Source organism: Sinohyriopsis cumingii, chromosome 16 (assembly GCF_028554795.1).
Source record: "Sinohyriopsis cumingii isolate HCF-2022 chromosome 16, ASM2855479v2, whole genome shotgun sequence".
Classification (NCBI taxonomy): Eukaryota; Metazoa; Mollusca; class Bivalvia; order Unionida; family Unionidae; genus Sinohyriopsis; species Sinohyriopsis cumingii.
The window spans coordinates 98,149,815-98,172,704 of record NC_142976.1 but is presented as its reverse complement, the minus strand read 5'-3'; the positions used below and the strand labels follow the sequence as shown (position 1 = coordinate 98,172,704).

Below are 22,890 nucleotides of genomic sequence, written 5' to 3'. Positions count from 1 at the left end.
TGGTGGAAAGCCAAAACCTCTCACTGCTATATCACGGAGAAAACTTTTGAATAGATACTCTGCACTTGGTGGCTGGGGCATGTTTGTCGCGCAATGAACGCAGGCAGTTATCGAGTTGTTCTGCTGTAGGAGGTATGCAAGTTGGTAAGTTTGCTTGTATGTCATGCATTAGTTTGGTTCTATTTATCATTCGGAGCTTTCTCTTAGTAGCAAATAAAGGTGAAGGGTTAGGGAGTGATATGTCAAGATGGCATATAATGCAGAGGTGATCTGATGCAAGTTCGTGAGATACGGGGAACGCACAATATTATCATCAGATGAATGAAGATAGAGTCCTGTGGATAAAAGCAACACTTTATTCATTAATCATTGATTATAATGAAAAGCAAATTTTGAAAATAATATTTAAAAATATAGAATAAAAAAGAATTTAATATTTGAAAAGTACTTATCTTTCATTTTCGAACAGAGGTAAAATTGCCAGAAAATGTGTTGACTCGGATAATATATAGATCATCAAAATGTTCAATGTAGCATTGTATATTTGTGGGCAACGCTTTTTTCTATTTTTTGTTGGAAGGTAACTTTATCTTACGGTGAAATCAATACCTTGAATTTGAAAGGAAACTCTCATATTCGCAAGCCAAGGTTCCGATATGACAACCATATCTACACCTTGGCGGATCGAAGAGATATTTTAGTGCTTTGTCCTAGCGATATCTATTGGATTTCATGAGTTGCCTCCCTTAGTAGGTAATGCCATCTAACCAAGCGGAACATTGTACATCACAAAAGGATACTTTGTAAGTTTAACATCGAAAGTATGACTACGTACCATAGGGAAGCCATTACATATTTATTTCAGTGAAAGGTATTTCTGCAAACACGGACCGACAGTTGTAAATTCCTTATTTACCAGTCCATTCAAGTTTCCCTTGTCGATCATGTAGAAACAGTGTTCAATATTTTACCAAATTAATTTTGATTGGAGGCGGTGGCTTGTCGCCGCATCCAGTGAAATTCTCAGACCCGAAGCACATTAATATCTGCTCGATACTCCAAAGTGTAGATAGGGTTATCATATCGCAACCTTGGCTAGCGAAGATGGGAAACTCTGGTCTCATTTAAAGTTTCTTTAAGGTTCTTTTTCTGCATTGTCTATTTGTATTGTATCTGGTATTAAATGATTCTTTTGTGGTAGCTCTCTGAACTATTGTATTATGGAGTTGTACTTATCACCCATACTGATATTTCAAAATAACTACCACTGATAGCTTGCTTGATTACAAGATTTGATTTCTTTGTTACTTTGTCATGAGTCCCACAGTTATCAGTTAGAAACAAAATATTAGTTTTTTGGTACATATCGTCTAGTAACTCCGCTTTGTCGACCAGGACCACATTTTCGTCTTATCCAAGTTGTTGAAGTTTAACATTTGTACCTCTGGACGGGCACATTTGTACCTCTGCGAACATATAAAACGCTACAGCTTTCCATTTTTATCATCAAGTTTTACAGAAGAAAAATCTCACAGACTTCCATCTACCTGAGAAGCAGATAAAGTGATTCAAAAACTCTCTTATTTTATACTTACTGGAAATGCCCGCTTTCAATCATCGCATTAGAAACAGTTTCCTCAGTATCAAATTTCCTAGTTGAGTTAAACGAAAAACTAATTGTCATAAGCCAAAATTAACTGATAATTGTTTAAAAACATGCTTACTCTAGCAGAATTAGCCATCAGCATGTATTGTATACTGAATACTGAATTTGAAAGCAGGTTTCGAGTCACCCGCCAGTTTGATTTTCTATCTAAAAAAAGATATTAAACATTTTATTTCGGGCTGTGAATAATATCATTTCCAAAATCAGTGTTAATGCAGGGATTTATTCATATATCACATGATGTTGACGACGATAGGAAATCTCCACATTGTTCAATTTACCAGAGTTAAGAGTCAAGTGGTCTGTATCCGGACATCTGGGATGATACGTCTGTAGGAACAATAGATATATAATATACACTAATGAACGATAGATATAAACACTCAGTCATTAGGCACACACACACACACACACACACACAACGTTTACATTTTGGGTATTTATTCAATTATTCATTTAAATATTATTCATACACTCTGTCGAGAAAATTAGACATATATTTATTTCTTATCAATCCACATATTACAATAATAATCTGTTGACGTGTCACAGAGAAAACTAAAATGGAGGCTACAAAATATTGCTTGGAAATGCTGTATTGATATGCAATAATACAGTCATTGGTATTCTTGAAAGATTGGTTCTGTGTTTTCAAACGGGTTTCGTTTAATTCTCAAAGTATCATTTTCTGTTATTTAGACGCGGTTTTCCAAGTAAACTAAACTCCATAAACTAATTGGAAGAGGATTATTTTATATTTGGAAACACACACACACACACACACACACACACACACGCATGTGAAAATTATTATTTTATATTTGGAAACACACACACACACACAGACACACATACAACAGTAACATGCATTATTTTAAAATTGGTATATGCTTTAAAATTAGTAACTTAGAACTCAGATTTCTAGCCCAGTGTTTGACTAAATATACGGATCACAATGTCATAATATTTGTAGATATTTAAAAATCAAGGTCTGTGCTTGCAAACTAACTGCAGTGTAAAAATTAATAAAACCCGTCTTGAAAATTATTGCTCATGTAAGACAGGTACGTCTAATTAAATTAACTGTAAATATTTGTATAAGTACCTATCTGCAAAGATTGTCAGAAGAAAATTTAGGCGATGATGGTATTTGCAAAATGCATTCCTAAATAATTATTTGCGAACCCTTTAACGCCCAAATTGGTTGTTTGCAAACTGTTAGTACCTCATTTGTGCAAAGCTGTAACAATTTCAGTGTAAACTGTGATTTTTGAAAACATTATATTCTGAATATACAAATATAACTATAAGGTTATATACGTGTAAGTATATATGAATATAAGTATATATAAATATAAGTATATGTAAATATAAGTATATGCAAATATAAGTATATTTGTAAAGGTGAATATATGCAATATTAGGTAGTTTCAAATGACAAAATTTGGTTTGTATGCTAATGAGAAGGTAACATTTTTGTTGGTTTTAACAGTACGTTTAACACATTAAATTCTTTATCATGTCGGGAAAAAGGGAGCTACAAGCCTTTCCAATGGACACAAAGTGAAGCTTTAGCCGTAACACCAATTGCTATAGAAAAATAAGTACATATGCATCAACTCGAATCAACCAATCTAAATGTGAAAATGAAAACAAAAAATATTGTTTTCCTTTGTACTAATACGGATCACTGTCAAAGTAATGCAACGCATTCGTATGAAAAACCTGATCACTGTCAAAGCAATGCAATACATTCGTATCCTAAGTTTGCTCATTGTCAATATCAATGATATCTATACGTATATAAAACCTGATCACTGTCTAAGCAATGCATTGCATTCGTATGAAAAACATGATCACTGTCAAAGCAATGCAATACATTCGTATGAAAAACCTGATCACTGTCAAAGCAATGACAGTGATCCTAAGTTAGCTCACTTTCAATATAAATACCTGCGTATGAAAAAGCTTATCCCTGTCATTGCAATATAATGCCTACGTATGAAAAACCTGATCCCTGTCATTTCAATATAATGCATACGTATGAAACGTCTGAGCACTGTCAATGTAATATATTCCGATGATAAGTCTGCAACAGTAGTAGAAGATGTAGATAAAACATTTTCAAAGAAAGCATGCAATATCAATAAAAGAAAAAGTATTAGTTGAAACAAAGAACTCTAATTCAGGCCCATTTTCATAATCCGTATTCCATACGGTAGTGGACATTACTAACAAAGAATAGTTGTATACACTTGTACGATTCCAATGTTACAGTAATGAACTATTATTCTCTATGGACCACATCGTCCACTGAACACAATGGACACGTTTTATTCAGAGTTTCATAACAATCTGTACAGTAATAGGCATTGCATTGGTCACCGGAACATTTCACCAGACCAACGTCTTGAAATCCCCCCTCAGCTGTCTCACAGCTTAGGCATATTTTGTCTTTTCGTGAAAGACATCTTGCAAGACATGGGATTTTTAATGACAGCCACGTCATCAGCTGTAGTTGCTCACTGACACATTTTTCCTTATAAGATGAGTTGATCTTTTGGCGCAAGAATTTCCGAACACTGATTCGCTTGTGTCGAATTAATTTATGGAGATATTGAGTTCGTGCTTCTTCCTGTCTTGGATAGTAGTAAGCAGTGATTTTTCTGCGAGCTCGTGATGCACATTCTTTCATGAGAACGAAGAGGACGGCAATAAGATAAAGGACTATGTAGACGGGAATGTTCGATGAGTCTGGCATGGAGGGGTCCGGCAGACAATCTGTCAAATTCAGTTCACCAATATAGCTCTCATTGATGTTTAATTCCTGAATGAGTTCTCGATAAAAATTGGCAACAAATCCAGTTCCATCGACGTTAAGCTGAAATTCCGAACTGCCCTTGTACAGAATATTGACGTTCCCGTGCCGTTTCAAAAGATCAAGGATATAGTAGAGAAGATAGTCAAACAAGAGCACACTAAGACACAGCAAGGAATGCATACCAATCTGAGCCAGGCCAAATCTGCCGTGACCTATTTCCACTAATGTGATACGACAAGAACTGGTGTCAATGTACAACTTTTTCTCCTTTTTCTTCAGTGGCAATACACAACTCAATCCACAATCTTTTCTTTCTTGATCCAGATCCTTGAAACGTTTGGTAATGTATATGTTGTCATAGGAATCACGTGCCAGATAATTTCGTACATACCAAAAGGATTGCAGAAATAAAAGAATCAATGTCAGGGATAGAACTTTCTCCAGGATTTTTATAAAGTGAAGAAAAGCACCAGTTTTAGCTTCTAATTCTTCCTTCACCTCTTTTTGAATGCTTTCTGCGGATCGACTTGAATTAACATCGGCATTACAATCCATGGTTGTGGACAGGTTAACGGTGAAATAATTGACCACACCGTTCAAGGCTTGTTCAGTTGTGTTTATTGCCTTCCTTAGCTCATCATCTGAAAGTGTTAGGAATCTACAACTATCTTTGAGTGCGTCCATTACTTTCTGGCATATCTGTTCGCATGGGTCCGGGACCTCTGCCGGCAGCAGGCGAGTGACAGATCTATAGGAAAAGTAGTTAAGTGAACTGTCATTATGTTACGTGTGCTTAAACACTATGACTATCTATCATTTGAGCAAGCGTCACATCTAAGACATACATGATTCACTGAAAGTGTAATATTTCCATACACTCGCAAAATCAAACTTTAGAACACAATTTTTAAATATAATCGTTACCTTATTTTGAATGTTACATAATAACTCATGCACGTCTATTCATTAGTTAAGTTCTAAAACTGGTGTACAGTTTGTTAACAATAACATGTATATGACTGAAGCTATTATATTGATCTTCTAATATGAAACGCTCTTGCAGAGACCGATCCGTAAATTGAACTCGGTTAATAAATTGTATTTAAACCAGGTAATAATTCGTAACATTTAAACCACGAAAGTGAACTAAAAGCGAGAAATTTATTCATGCCAATTAGCCAATATGTTATTAATAAATCGGCTGTGGAACAAAATTGCTCAGAAAGAAATAAACGAATAAAATTAGCAAATAACCAAGCTTTCTTCATATATTTCAAAAAATATCACTATTACCAGCATATAGAACTATGACCATTAAAATTGTAGGGTAATATAACCATTGACAGTGTATAACAATATGACCAATTTCCATTATATGCACTTAGTTATATGATTCATTTCCAGTACATATTAAAATGACCATAGACAGTGTTTAGCAATATGACCATTGACAGTGTATAGCAATATGATCGTTGAGAGAGTATAGTAATATAACCATTGACAGCGCATAGCAATATGACCATTGACAGTGTATAACAATATGACCATTGATATTATGTAGTAATATGACCATTGATAGTGAATAGTAATATTACCATTGCACGTGTATGATTATATGACCATTGACAGTGTATAGTAATATTACTGTTACACGTGTATAATGATATGACCATTGACAGTGTATATCAATATGACCATTGACAGTGCATATCAATATGACCATTGACAGTGTATAGTAATGTGATCATTTATCAGTTATAACAATTTTATCACCAAAAGACAGAGAAGGGCAAGACAATATAGTATGCATATTCAGTCTGACTGCCAGAAGACCGGACTTGAACAATGCAGAAACACTTTTACCTTTAAGTGTCACTAACGAATTATTGATATACTCCTTTTATGTAATATGTTAAATACAAATACCAACATGCCTAGGTACAAATATCAATGTGCCCATATAAAATTAGTATACCCAGATAGAGATAATATACCCAGATACAAGTAACATCATAATCAGTTAAAACTAGTGCATACAAATAACACTATTCCCAATTCCAAATAAAACGATAAGTTATGTCAGTTCCAAATAGCATGCTAAGTTTTAAATAACATAAAATGCCCAGTTACAATAGTATACCCAGTCCCAAACTGCATTATGCCCAGTTCAAGTTACAGAATACCTAGTTTCATGTTACAGTATGCCTATATGCAAGCAGCATCGTGCCCAGTTACAAAAAATATCATGCTCAGATACAAATAGTATATCCAGTTGCAAATACCATCATGCCCAGAGAAAACACATCATGACCAGAGAAATAACTTCATGCCTGGATACCAAGTGCATACTCTGTAACAGATAACATCATGCCAAGGTACAGAGAACACCATTCCCAAAACAAATATAATGCACAGTTGCAAATAAAATCATGCTCGGACACAAAAGTATGGCCAGTTACAAACAACATGATGCCCAGATACGAATATCATGCCCAGTTACTAAAAACATCCTGCCCAGTTTCACATAGCCTGCCGAGTTAGAAGTAACATCATGCACATATATAAATAATATTATGCCCCGTTATAACTTGTATCTTGCCCACATGCAAATAGCATGCTAAATTTCAAACAACATTATGTACAGATCCATATGACATCAAACTCAGATGGAAATAGCAAGCCCACATAGAGATATCATGCCCAGTTACAAATGGCACCATGTCCAGATCAAAATACATACCGATTTACAAAAAGCATTATGCCCAGTTCGCATGAATTTGACACTTACGATATCTTCAGAGTTTTGACGCATTCTTGTTTGCACTCATCAAAAGCTGATATATTTGGAAAACAGTTCTGAAATTGGATAACTTTAAATTCATATTGGTATCATCTAAATAGTCATTACTGTCTAATGCTAAGATCGCCAGAGAAAGAGCCATACGAAAATTAATCCAATGGAAACGTGTAGCGTTATCTTGCTTGCCAGCTTTATCGATAAAGTAGATCTGAATTGCATACACTTAGGCAAACTCCAAATTTTTAAGTATTAAACAAAAATCACTACCATAATTACCATTACTTCCACCATCACCATTGAAAAAGGTAGTAGTAGTAGTAATTGTAGTAGTAAATATAGGTTAAACTAAAAATCAAACACGTATTTAAGTAATGTTTTCAAAATTTGAATCATCCACCTGCCATGCACCGAGAAAGAGTTTTGTTCTGCCAACATTTAGAATTTGCTTTCCCCTCTTTTGTTTCTTCTTTTTTTGTGGAAAATATCAGATAAAGCGTTGTATTTATTATTAGTAATCGTTAGAAACGTTATGTTCCGAATGTTAATAATGTTAGAAACGTTTAAAGTTTTTCACTTTCATAATTGAGATAGCTGTAATTTGACTCGTGATTCTGAAGGTCAACATATATAATCTTATATCAGTATTCGTGAGATTTCTGTTATGGCGGAGATCTCGATTTGAATCAGTTTGGGTTTTAGAGGTGCTACATAACATGTGCAGACACTTACGCTTGGGACCAAATGTACAGTCACTTACAATTGGCACCAAACGAACAGACACTTACAGTTGGTACCAAATGAACAGGTACCTACAATTGGTATCAAAAGTACAGACACTTACATTTGGTACCAAATGAACAGACACTTACAGTTGGTATAAAATGTATTGAACGATAGCACTATCGTGTGAAGTTCACTTTTCCAACTTATATTTTGTTTACCGTCTTCAAAAATGTCTTTCACTAATCTGTCGAAATTGCTAACAGTTAATAAAAAAGATATGTAAAGTCGAGCTCTCGATCACCCAGGAGATTGAAAATAATAATCTCACCTCTTTAAAGGAATCCACAGTATTTTGTATTTTTATAATTTCCTCATCCATTTTCGTCAGACTCGTGTTGACGGGTAAAATCCCTTTACCCATCTCATACTGTAACTGTCTGAGGACATTTTTCTGCCTGTCAATGTATTCTGCAGCTTGTACCAATGGCTTTTTCAGTTGCCCCTGAAGGTCTCGTGTCTGATTTAGGGCAAGATCTGCAATACAGGACATACTTATTGCCACCTCCTCCATGTTGTTTTTGATGTTTTGAACAGTATGAGACAGCATAAAGCCAAATATAATGGACAAGATGACCGCACGTCCCTTCCCTGTGAAAAAATTTGGAACTACGAGTGCAACAACACAGCGGAAAAGCATGGACAAGGCTAGACCGACTGATATTAAAACTGTTACAATGGCAAATGTGATACCAGCTTCCAAATCGGAATACCCAAATGAATACCTCAGGACAAGAAATATCAGTCCACCCAGGAAAACCCCAGTTATCGCTCCAAATATTGCTTTTAGGGTTCTGTTTTGGTCTTTGTCAGTTAGGAATAGTTTTCTACCTGTCTGGGTCAGAATTTCTTTGCTCGAGGAGAATTTGCCAAGTAGTTCAGGTGGTTTGTGTCTTGTGTTTTCTTTTTTATTATCAACTGATGGAGTTTCTTCATTGCCATTTCTTTCATTTGATATATTCTTCCATCTTACCTGTGCTGGTACAAGAGGTCTTGGTGGAGGCCCCTTCCTGATATCTCCTGTACTTTCCTTCATTGTGATATCACTAGTTTGTCCTTTAGCACTCTCATGGACTACCAAGGTGTCACTTTGTGATGAATTTGCTGTGATTAGCTTTGAAGGCAAAGGTTCACATTGTTTCAAGGTCTTGGTTGGCTCAGAGTCAGTGCATTGGGTGACATGGGACCCAGGGAAAAATCCTACCTTTCCTGTCGACATGTTTTTACCCATATACCAACCATTATCATGTTTCTCTGTATTCATCAACAGATCACCTATCATGAGACTGATATATCCCTCTGCTTCACCTTTGTAATCAAAGTTAGCTTTACACTGGGCCATCTGAACTGAATTCGTCCTTGTTAACTTCTACGAAGATAATAGAAAGCTCCAGTTAATAAAACTTGGATCCCGTTTGAATTGATGTCACAAGTTTTCTTTGAGATCAGATATAATTATACAATCCTTGGGCTTCTCTTATAATAATACCTGTCCGTAGACTCAGTTTCTTCGTATCAAAATTATTCAATACCTGAAAAGAGAAAAGATAAACTGAGCGAAAGTTTGAGATTTAGTGGTATAGACCTTCATTCTTGTGCGTGAGTCTGTCAACGTTTGCTATTTTCAACGTATCTGCTATAAATAATAATAATTCAGAAGGAAAATAGAAAAATACTTGAATGCATTCTTAAAGAGAACTGACAAACAGGATTTGACCATGTTTGACAAAGCATCCTGGCTCAAAGAACTCTCACGTTTGTACATATTTGATGATTCTCCAATAAATTAATCACTGTTTCTAAAATCAGAGCACAAAATAAATTACTTTTTACTAAAACGTAAAACGATTTATGTTTTTTACTCTGCAAAATGCAATATCGTGTAAAGCTTGTTCAAAATCATACCGATTTGAAATAAAATATGGACACTGTACTTAAAATATTGAAACCTTTAAATGAACATTTACTAAAATTCGTCTCAAAGAAATTTACCAAATTTAACAGACATCATCCAGACATGAAAGACTTTGAAAAATTTGTAAGTGGCGCAGATTTGCGTCAAATATGGCTACCATTACTACAAAACCATCTTGAGAATATTGTCGAATTTATGAGAAGGCATCCCGAATGAAGGTAATATTAGTCCGAACAAACGATATCTACCCGTTATCAAATATGGCCTCTGTTATGAAATATAAGAAATTCGCAAAATACGCTTCTCTGGGTTCAACTAAAGTTGGCGGAAAGCTTCTTACCCAGAAGTACTTTCAGAAAAATGATGCCGATCTGCTATAAAGTATGGCCACCATTTGTAGAAATAAAAAAATATTTAAACAACTTTATCTACAAAAATCGCATAACGGAATTTGACCTACGTTCACGGAACGCACCGTAGTATAGTGGTTTCTTACCTTTAATGTCTTTATTCTTCTAGGTAGAGGTGATTGGATTTAGTCCTTGTGCTGAAGTTTCATGGAACAAAGTTTTATCGAACAAAAGGATTCCTTGTTAACGTGAACTGAAAACATGAAACTATTTCTATACGGTTGCCTTTTATAGTCGCATCACATTAAACTAAACCACAAGAGACGTAATGTAGCCGAATCTGAATCCGAGTATATCATACTAAATATGGTTATGAGTGAATCATGCCAAATTCAGAGTCAGTCTGAATCATACCAAATCTGTATTTTGCGACTTAAAGCAATACACTCATCAGAATTTTACAAATAGTGGAGATTCGAGATCAGATTTGGTAGTCATTACTAACAATAGAAAATCCATAGAACGACCTCAAAAAGAATGAAATACCGTAAAACCTTTTAAGTTTTTAAGGTAAAGTGCATCGCAAACGGAAGTTACCAACATATAGTCCCTCAGATGGGCATAAAACATTAGTAAAACATCAGTCTACAAGATATGAAGAAATAAAATCAATTATTTGAACGTTTATTGTGTTTATGTATGACGGAATACGGTACCGCTTTCAGTCCCTGATAGACGGAGAGTACACTGCAAACGGAAGTTATCACTATGGAACGTGACAAATCCTAAGAGGCCCGTTTCAAATGCATGACTTGGAAACAATGTTGTATGTTGTTCATTCCTTTTTACACATTATATACTTACTATTATATTGTTTATTATATGATGTGAATTTCGTATTGTTTATTTTGTATGGTTTTATATGATGTGTACTTTTAAAATATATTTATGTTTATTTCATTTGCTGTTATATGTTCTGCAAACGTCATTATGTGGTGTATGTTTTATTGTATGCTGTGAATTTAGTGCTACATCATATCTTTGTTTATGGAGCGTCTGCCTCGGAAGCGTGAGGTCGCGGGTTCGAAACCCGAACGATTCATTTCAAAGACTTATAAAAATGGTACCAACAGTTGCCTCGCTTGGCGCTCAGCATTATACGGTTTGCATTAGGACTGGTCAGCCTTGTCAGGATAATGTGACTGGGTGGGACATCATGCTACATGTCTGCGGCATGATGCCCCCCACCCCCAGTGCTAGACATCTCTATAAAATGCCACACTGCAGACATCGTTGCGATATGACTGAATTTTTTTAAAGCTACGTTAATTATCCAGATCAAACACATACACAGATTATATGCTGTTCATTTGTTTCGTTATGTTTTCTGTGCTGTGCATTTTGTCTTACGTTATGTCTTCTGTGCTGTGTATTTGGTCTTACATTAGGTCTTATATGCGTTTTAGAAGGCGTTTAAGAAAGCTTCAGAAGGAAATGGCAGAAAAGAAAATGTAGCGGAGAGAGCATAGGAAGAGAAAGAAAAAGAAGAGAAGGAAATGCAAATAAAAAGAGAGGAGAAAGAAATTAATATGAAAGGAGAAAGGAAATGAAAATGCACACACACACACACACAAACTGTGGGAGAACACTGGAATATAATCAAGTCGAGCAAAATCACGACATTGTACGATTGGGTCACGCATGAATAGGCCAACACAACCATTGTTCTGGGCTACATGCCTACTATACATTGTATGTACGCGTCCAAAATATAAGACTACATTTAAACAAATAAAAGGTGATAGCCAATATCATAAGCGATTTCTTATACAAGAAAAGGGACCATAAGAAGATGAAATCCTTTTCCTCATTTACTAAAAACGTTCGTAATTCGTACCAGGTTGTCAACTCGGTTAAACGATGATGGCAAACTTAAAATAGACACTGTTAAATCTGACAGCACTGTATTATGTCCAATTTGACTGACATAACTGACGTCTAAAAAAAATGCAAGTCATCTAACAAAGGAATATACTGTGTTAAACTCAACCGATGGAAAGAAACAGGGAAGGTGTGATTATTATGTACCACTACAACTGAAAGATATCCACTATCGTGAAAAAAACACCATCTTGACAAGGTATCATTCCATGCGCCTATACTGATTCAAGCTTAGTACTCAAGTTCAGCGTGCACATGACAGTAGTTCGTTGTGATCTGTTTATTGAGTAAATATATATACATCGTGAGAGTTTCATAGGACCAAAAATAGATAATGGGTAACGAAACTGGCAACAGGACATGCTGTATTCACTTCAGAATGTAATTCAATGACAGCTTAAATGACATAATTTCGTGACACATACATACATACACACATACAGACATACATACATACAGACAGACAGACAGACATTCAGACAGACATACAGACATACAGACAGACAGTCGTGCATGCATACTAATCTAATTATGTTACTAGATTTTCAAGTCTTATTTATATACAAAATCAATTTTTGCTCTAAAAATTCCATGCAAACAAATAAATTATATATAAAAGCACATACAAATTTAAGATATACAGCTGTAACGATAAATACACACTTAGGAGACAGTTATACAAACAGAAAAAGTTAAATATACAAGAGAGTCAAGACTATGTACACATTCGGAAAACACTTGCAAATGGAATATATATATATATATATATATATATATATATATATATATATATATATATATATATATATATATATATAACGCAGAGTAATTAGAAGCAATTAACCTAATTATATTAGCGAGAAAATCAATAGTACATTAAGAGGAGAAAAGACCAACATGCACATGACCTTTCAAATTTTAAAAAAATGAACTTTTATTTGATTTGCATTATTTGTATTCTGTCTGAAAAATGTAACAAGTATTGAAAGTGCACTACGGCGATATAGTTGGACTGACAACTATTTCATTGTAGCTACATGATAAATTAAAGACGATTTATGAAACAAATTGTAATATGGTAATATCATAGGTTCCCAGAACATGACCCCTAAGCGGTCGCTGTCAGATCTTCATGTATAACAGCATAGATCTGATTTTAGTCAAATTGATGAGAAGCGAGGAAATCTCAGCGGGGGTGGGGGTGTGGGTGATACAGGAGTGTAGCGGATTATCACCCGTGGCTTTCGACGCTGTGTGTCCGTCATGCGTTGTCCATCGTTTCTTGTGTGTCAGTCAAAATCTTTTATTTTCAACTTCTTCTGAAACATGAATTATGTCGTTATAATGGTCATGCTGTCGGGTAAAGCGTACAAACATTTTACGTTTCAAGCAAATTTGATAAAGAACATTCTGCCAATAAAAAAGTTGTTTGAAAAAATATTTAAACACATAATGCTGAACGGTCATCAAATAAATCCACTTTTGCTTATAGAAAAAAAAACATATAAAAGAACTTGTCCAAAACCGTTCCACATAATTTTACAAAATTTACTTATTATTTTTTTTTTGAACAAGTGATGATCTGCCACACATATTGGCACAGTAGTAGTTAAGTGGGATACTATAGGGACAATGGGACTTAGCATTAAAAAGACCCCTGGGACACTTTAGGGACAATGGAAATTTAACATGGAGAAAAATCGTGGGTCACTTTAGGGACAATGGGAATTTAACATAGAGTTTGGGTCTGTCTAGGGACAAGGGAAATTAACATGGGAATAGAGTTTGGGTTTGTCTAGGGACAAGGGGAATTGAATATGGGATTTTTTTTTTTTTTAAAAGTTTTTTTTAAATTTAAATTTAAATTTAAATTTAGAAAAGGGGTAGGCAATGGAAAGGCTATCTCTTTTCGAGAAATATGGCTGGCCCTGAAAAGGGCCTTTGGGTTTATGTTAATATTAATATTAACATAGATGGCATCTGTCACATCTTCTTCTTCTTCTTCTTAAACTCCTTCTAACTACCGGTCCATACACAAGTACCCTCTTGAGACATCCTTGTCTTTCTATGTAAACTCTCCTCATCCATTGACTAGTATCTGTCCTATGAACAACAGTCCACTTTGACCTGACATACATGAGCATGTCCGTCCTAAACATCATGGAAGACACAAGGGTGGATGACTCAATGAGCGGGTACAAACACAAACACACAAACACAAACACACAAACACAAATACACAAACACATACGCTAAGAAACAATAAACAAATCCATAATCTACTATCCACACAATCGTACGTGAGCGGGTACAAACACAAACACACAAACACAAACACACAAACACAAACACAAATACACAAACACATACGCTAAGAAACAATAAACAAATCCATAATCTACTATCCACACAATCGTACGTGAGCGGGTACAAACACAAACACACAAACACAAGCACACAAACACATACGCTAAGAAACAATAAACAAATCCATACTCTACTATCCACACAATCGTACGTGAGCGGGTACAAACACAAACACACAAACACATACGCTAAGAAACAATAAACAAATCCATAATCTACTATCCACACAATTGTACGTGAGCGGGTACAAACACAAACACAAACACACAAACACAAATACACAAACACATACGCTAAGAAACAATAAACAAATCCATAATCTACTATCCACACAATCTTACGTGAGCGGGTACAAACACAAACACACAAACACAAACACACAAACACAAACACACAAACACATACGCTAAGAAACGATAAACAAATCCATAATCTACTATCCACACAATCGTACGTGAGCGGGTACAAACACAAACACACAAACACAAACACACAAACACATACGCTAAGAAACGATAAACAAATCCATAATCTACTATCCACACAATCGTACGTGAGCGGGTACAAACACAAACACACAAACACAAACACACAAACACATACCCTCACACTATCTTAAAAAAGAGTTAGTGTTTATATTCACACTACTCTACCTACACATTGGCAAATTGATGGTTATTTCTTTTCTAGAGCATTGGGTAGCCCTGAAAAGGGCTGTTGTTTTTGGAACTTCATGGACACCTGGTTAATGGTGGCACCTTCCAGGCCTGGCGCCACATACACATCTTATCCCCCAGTTACTTTTTACTTTTTTGGGGGAGAGAGCAGAGGCAGGATATGTCGCTTCAGAATCCCAATTTTCGCTCTCTGGGATTCTGAAATTTATTCTTCTTCTCTTCTTTTCCTTCTCCTCCTCCTCTTCTTTGTTTCTTCTCTCCTCCTCTTTGTATCTTCTTTCCTCTTCTTCTTCTTCTTTATATCTTCTCTCCTCCTCTTCTTTTTTTCTTCTTTCCTCCTCCTCTCTTATCCTTCCCTCCTCCACAATGGCTTCCGCGGCCAGTTCATTCAACAGGCGCCTGGCATATTCCAGATGCACATGAAGTTCCAACAGTTTAGACAGTCTCGTGTTCATTTTTGGTGTTGATCAATCAACAAGGGTAGCTAGACTGCCCAGCGAGTTTCAATTTATAGTGAAAGCGCGGACGTGAAGGAAAACATCCCCCTAAAAAAACGTAAAATTGATGTTACCTACATCATGACCAAAAACAACAACGCGCGGACCTAAAAGAAACACTCACTCACTTTTTTATGCTACCCATCACTATTTTAAAATTTTTTATAAATCACTTCAATAGACTATCCACATACGCAAAGCAATCCAATCTAACTCCAAATATACACCTCAAGCACCAAAAAAACATGATTTTAATCTACTATTCATACCAACTTACTTAAGCACTTACTAACACACAAACACATACCCTCACATTTTTTAAAAAAGAGTTAGTGTTTATTTTCACACTACTCTACCTACACACATTGGCAAATCGATCGTTATTTCTTTTCTAGAGTATTGGGGTAGCCCTGAAAAGGGCTGTTTTTTTTTGTTTGCTATGGCATTGTTTTTTTAGTTTCTAAGAATGCGATGTCCTCTGAGGATAGACTTTCTGGCGATAGGTCTGCTTCTTCGGAAAGAAAAGAAGAACTCTTTGGTGTCGATACGGCAATCGACAAAGCCTCTGTCAGGTTCAGGTTGCTGCTGCTGCTGCTGTTGTTGCTGCTGTCTCTGAAGTCTGTACTTCTCTGTCCATTCTTCTTTCTCCCTGTTCATTTCTTCTCTGAAGAGCTCTTCTATCAGGTCTTCAGTGATTTTTAACATTCTCACATTCTCTATTTCTTCTGGCTTCGGCATCAGACTGTGTCTGACCCTATGCAAATTCACGTAGGCTTCGTTGAGTTTAGCTAGTTTGGAGCACATCTTCTTAGGAGGATGAGTCGACAATGGATGGTTAGACTGGAAACAACCCGGTTCTTAAAGTCAAAGCGCGGACGTGAAGGAAAACATCCCCCACACGGTTTTTGAGTCGCAACGTTTAGTGAGTGTCATGAGAGGGATAGTAAGAAATGAAAGAGCATCAATCCAACATTCTTATAGCTAAACAAAAGACAAAGGCATTTTTTCCAAAACACAACATTTTTTATTCAAAAATCACTTAACACTAAACAACAACTCTAACATTTTTTTAACAACAATGCAACACTAAAAGTTTCTCCACTAGGTAAAGAGGGATAACAGTCTTCCATGGTTTCTAGTAATCTAGGATGACTTCTCTCAAACTGTTGATTTCTATGGCATTATCGAATTCTGCATACAGGATGACGTTCACCGTTTCATCAGGGTCTCGGTCTTTAAACTGAATTTCCACACGAATCTGGCCGGATTTTATAGGGTGGAAATGTCCCTCGTCGCTGCCTTGGTCCGGAGTGAAATCGAAAGCCCACAAAGCGTAGCCTCCTGCATAATCCTCGTACGTAATACCGTGACTGGTATTGGTTCCTAACTGTCCGGTGGCTTCGTACAGGGACAAGTACGATCTCAAGTAATTCTTCTTGGTAAAGTCAGGTTCGAAAGGTCGGGTACACAAGGTCTTGCCATCGCGACTGACTTCGATTTTGGACACGCCAAAGTGTTGAAAGTAGAAAGGATTTTTTTCGGCAGCTCCGTTGAAGGCTGTATTCTCGACGATACCAACGATCAAACGTTTGGGTAACTGTCCTTGGAACAGATGATCTTCGATCATGGATCGCTGTCCCTTGGGAATGGTGAAGGTTTTCACTTCCACGCGTCGTATGGGATACTTGGCGGTCGTTCTGCTCAACGTCTGACTGATGTCGTTTCCCACTTTAGGTAACACTTCCACACGGCGTACGTAGAGTCTGGCTTCTAGGATTTTGATTTTGTAACCGTCACTATCAGCCATCAAATGGAAAGCGGCACTGCTACGATTCAGTCTCAGACGGACATCCACCCCGTTCAGCAAATACTTTTCTTGCAACCACATGTCCAAATGCAAACGATCCATCAGTTCTAAACTTGTGTCGGCTCCCGTGATTCTCTTTCTTCGTTCTACAAATCCATCATTGTTGTCTTTCTTTTCATCAGTTTCCAATATTTCAAACTTGGTAGGTTCGTCAGCTTCCCATACCACACAGGCATTGAGATGAGTGTTCTTGGCATCTATTCCGTACGTCAAGAGATTTTCCAGGTAAGCACGATAAGGTTAAGTATCCATGCTGCTACTGACCAGTTTGTTATTCAAGTACAAGTCCACTCCACTGAACAAGGAATGCATGAAATTGTTGACGGGAGCTACTGCTTCATCGTCCATAGCACCTCCAGTCTTATCTAGAATTTTGACTTTCAGGTACAAGTAACTGCTATTCAGATCGATGTAATCTTCGGGCTGTCCTTTGATTTCAAACTCGATGGGAGCGGAATCGGTCAGTGAGGAGACGGGGTGAAATTCCACCCACTGGGATTCTTGCATCGTCATCATCGTGGGGGGCATGGCAAACAGATCCAGTTCCGTCTTGGAACAAGCGCAAGATTCTCGGTGCATCATTTTTTTTTTTTGGTCTCTTTTCTCAATAATCGAAAACGTCTAAGTCTCGAACGGTTCTTCTTTTCTTGGCCTTTCTCGCTTGAAGTCTGGTGAAAGGGTGTTTTCTTCGTCTTCTCTTTCTGCCTTGTCCTTGCTGAATGCCTGACTCGGTAGCGTGCAGGGCATTTATAGGTGTGTCTCGTTGGCCTAAAATGTCTTTGCCCGTTTGCAGCAAGACATTTTTGCCTGCCCTCATGAAGGCTTCTTTAGGGTTTTGTTTGTCGATGATGACATTTTGGAGAAATTCTTTGCCTTGCGTCAGTGCCGCATCTTTCAAGGCGTGCAATCCGCGTGTCACCATCGGTTTCAACACCGGGGCCACCGAACGAAAGGCCGATTTTAACATATCTCCTAAACCGTGTCCTCGCTGTCGAGCAACCCCTCGGTACACTGGATACATGACTTACGAATCGTGAGAAAACCGTTTTCGAAAATGGAGTTTCACCGTGACTTTTCCTTTGGTGAATGGAATATTTTGTCCCAAATCTCCTTTTATAGTAATGTTGACCGTGTCCAAATACGACTTACTGACAGGCAAATAGTGAGGATGTACAAATTCGCGGTGGACGTGGTAAGTGTTTCCACCTTCCTCGTCAGTGTTCGTGGCAGAATCCACTTTGAAAGGAATGACACGCAGTAACGATACGGAGGTGTGTCCCACCACGTTATACTCCACCACATCGGAGTACACAAACATCAAATTCAGTCCTTGGTTCAGTTCTACCGGGGCACGAAATAACTTGCTAAAAGACTCGTTGTCGTAAACGATGGGTAATTCGTTTTTCTTGATCATGGTCTTTCTCATGTCCATGTCTCCGCCCAACATGTCAAACAATTCAGGACAAAATAAAATGGACAGGATTTTACTCCGTTCAAATTTCATGAAGAAGCGACAAGCTGTTTTGTGGTACTCCATGGTGACACTTTTGTTGACATGCTCCAAAGCTTTCAGAAACACGACATTAAACCTGGAGGTTATGGTGCTGACCAAATGTTGACCACTAAAATAATAGCCTGGGGGAATGAACAAGTGATAGGTGGTGTACTTTTGATTTTATGTACGGGTTTTCTTGTCATATTTGACATTGCTATCCATCCACTGTTGCATTTGCTCGTCATGAACTTCCACATCAAAAAAAATTTTGATTGGGAAGGACATTGAGGACTTGGGTCGGGTGAATCATATCTACTAAAGCCACTTCCCAATGGGCTTCGTGATCTAACTGGATGGCTTGAGGTAATTTGGCCGTGTAACAGCACAACGTGTTCTTGGGAAACACCTCCATGGAACTGTCACTGGGTAAAGTTAAGTAAAATTGGTTTTGGTGACTCATAATTCCAGAGTTCTGTGGCTGTCCGAGGGGTTACTGGACGTGAGAGGCGTGTCTCCGTCTAAAATGGGGTTCTGGTTGTGATTGAAGTGGTGACTGGCACTGGCACTGGACACAAGGTTCCCGGGGTTCCCGTTCGAGGTGAATTTCAGGGAGGGATTAGGAAGCAGGTAACCGATGCAACTGCTCAATAAAATGGTCCACAATTGTTTGTCTCCTTGTTGCAAACTCAAATTGGCGATGGCTGCCCCGATGACACAATACACCACGAAGATTTGGCAGAAAAAGACGATTTGCGTTTTAGGCACACGTTCTCCACACCACACCCACAAGGGTTGTTTTTGTAAATCTTGCACAGAAGAACTAGGTGAAGAAGGAGTGGTCGACGTAGCTGCGTCTGCTGTGTGAAAGGGCATGATGGTCACTTCTTTTTATAGTCGATGACTTGCGAAGCGTCGATCCAAGAATCGAAACTGGGTGGATATCCTTTCCAACGTACTTTGACTTCTTTGACACGTCGTTTGCCCACTTTACGGGTTCTGCGTTCGAGAATGCTTTCGATGTCGTACACGTCGTCTTCTTTTTTGGTGACACGTTGTAACTCGGGCAAATAAAACGTTCCTTTGAGCACTTCTCCGTTCATGTCTTCCAATTTATAGACGGTAGGATGACGGCCATGCACTCGTCCAGTGACGCGAAACAATTCGGTCGTCCAGTTAGGTAAGTAACCTTTGTCGAAAGTGCGTTTGGTTTTGCCAATGCGCACCCAATCTCCTACGGCCAACATTCCACTTTTCTCGGGGACAGCCCTCGTCGGGGACGTACCAAACAGGCGCTCAAACACCAACACTTCGTTGTCGGGAGTTACGTCTTGCGGGGCACGTCCGATGCTTCGATGGTAAGATTGGTTGTACGCTTGCACCAGGTGCGGTAAGATGTCGATGTACTTCAGAGTGTGGTGATGCGTAAAATATTTCCACATGCGTTCTTTCAAAGTGCGTTGAAAACGTTCCACGATGCTGGCTTTGGTTTCGGGATTCTCGGTGGTAAAAAAATGAATGTCACGTTTCTTTAATTCTTTTTGGAAAGCTTGGTTCAGAAATTCGGTGCCTTTGTCCGTTTGCCGTCGAAGAGGGTGACGACCGCTTAGTTTCAACACCCGTTGCAGGGCTCGCACTAACTCGCTGCTCGATTTGGAAGTCAAGGGTACGACCCAGGCAAATTTGGAAAAGACGTCGATGACACAAAACAAATATTTGTAGCCACGATTGTAGCTGGCCAAATGAGAGACATCGGCTAAATCGGCTTGCCATTGATGATCGATGCCTTCCACTCGGGTGCGACTTCTGGCAAACTTGCGTCGAATGGGTTTGTGTAAAGTGTAGGTAGCTTGTTCTTGTAACCATCGTTGCGCTTGAGGTAAACGGAGACTTTTCAGTCGCGTTTTGGCAGCACGATACATTTTTTGAACTCCTGCGTAACCTGCAGGATGTGAGGGATCGTAGTAAATGCTGGCTAAGACTTTTTCCATTTTTTGTGTTGATTGGTGTGTTAATAAGACACCCACTCTTGGAGGATGCTACTCTTTTTCTCTTGGGGTATTTTCTTGGATTGCAATGCTTTGCGTGTGCGGCCAGCAATAGGTGTCGAAGAGGAGAAGGATGTCTGAGCGGGGGATATCGGTTCTTGTTTCACTTCTGTCTTCACTTTCTTTTTCTCTTGTGATGAAGAAGGGGTGACCATCATCTTTTTAATCCATCCAATTCTGGAGGTAGGTGGTGTTGTTAAGTTGCGTACTTTTTCTGGTGGAGTTTGAAACCCTTCCTCTTCTTCTCCTGTCTTGGTCACGGGTACTGGTGGTACTGGTACTGGTACTGGTACTGGTGATGGTGCTGGACTTTTCATCAAGGTCTTAAAATCTTTCAGAGTGGGTAGAGCTGTTTCGTCTAAAGCTTTCTGGTGAAAGAGTTGCAGTCGTTGCAAGAGTTGACCGTACTTTTGCGATTTTTCTGTTTCGGACAAATCTTGGCGATCCATTAAGGACTGCAATTCGTGTTGTAACTGGGACATCTCGCTCAAATTGGGATTGGGAGGTAAATGCGGGGTGTGTTGTTCTTGCCAGCGATAGTATTCCATCCATCGTTTGTAAGGCACTAAAGCTAGTTTTCGTCCTTCCATGGGGTTGTCAGGGGTCGATTCTGAGATCTTGGAACTTCCGAGGCCTTTTTATCTTGCTCCCACCAGTCCTCCCAACATGGTTCCCAAGACTCCTTTCAGTATGGGGCCTAACAAGAGAGGTAAAATACCTCCACGTTGTACTAACATCTTCTTTTTTTGACGAATGGGAATTTTCTTTTGAACCATTTGGCGAAGAACGTGACGATGTTTGCTTAAGCATTGTTTCTGGTGTTTGGACAAAGGGATCGTGCCTTTCAAAACGTTCAAACAACATTCGCACACGGTATCGATGACCTCTTTGGAGGCTGTTTGAATGAGTTTTTTTCGTAGGGGTGGAGAAGCTTTGGACAGGATAGATAACATGTCCCCATGTTTGGCTAAACGTGGTGGCAGTCCTTTCCTTTTCTTTCCTTGGGGTTTTCTGGAGGGTGACATCGTTGAGTCTTCAGGAGCACCAAAAAAACACTGATACCCGACTTGGTCATAGGCCTTTTTTATACTGGAACGCGTCGCCACTGATTGTCTTTACGTCGTATCAGTTTGAGGACAGGCATGACACGTCGTGCAGGGGTACGTAACGGACTAAATCGAGCCAGTTCTTGCTTGGACAAATCCAGTAAACTTTGTAACATGCCCGATCTTTCTTGAACTTTGATTTTGGGAGAAGGTACTTTGTGAGCAGCAGCCACTGCCACTAAATTGGAAGGTCCTGCCACTGGGGAAGTTCTTTTGGGGGTCATCAACGGAGAAGTTCTTGGTGTGATCAACGTCTCCAAGTACTCTTCAGTTCTGGGTGTCATTAACGGAGAAGTGGACAAACGTGAAGCTGCCGGAGACGCAGTCACCGCCGTGGCAGGTCGTGGTTTGCGAGTGTAAGGTTGCGTCCTGGCCGAAGTGCCTCTCTTGCGACTAGTTTTCTGTGGACTTTTCTTTTTCTGGGGGCTTCTTTTCTTTTTCCGGGGTGGTGGTGGTGTCTGGTCAGAGGAGGGTCCTGCCACTGGAGAAGTTCTCCTTGGGGACCTGGTCTTTTTCTTCTTGGGGCTTCGTTGGACTTTTGTCTTGGGGATAACTTTGGGGGC

General features: G+C 38.4%; 1 protein-coding gene across 1 annotated transcript; it reads right to left on the bottom strand.

Annotated features, from left to right (window-relative positions):
* Positions 1–342: 342 nt before the first annotated feature.
* On the bottom strand, positions 343–10,805 carry LOC149781041 (DC-STAMP domain-containing protein 2-like). The gene is made up of 4 exons (XM_089938172.1): positions 10,479–10,805; positions 8,339–9,599; positions 7,276–7,343; positions 343–5,235 (listed from the first exon to the last, which is right to left on the bottom strand). Exons 2-4 carry the CDS (start codon positions 9,407–9,409, stop codon positions 3,954–3,956), a joined length of 2,421 nt encoding a protein of 806 aa, XP_089794298.1. The 5' UTR covers positions 9,410–9,599; positions 10,479–10,805; the 3' UTR covers positions 343–3,953.
* Positions 10,806–22,890: the final 12,085 nt, after the last annotated feature.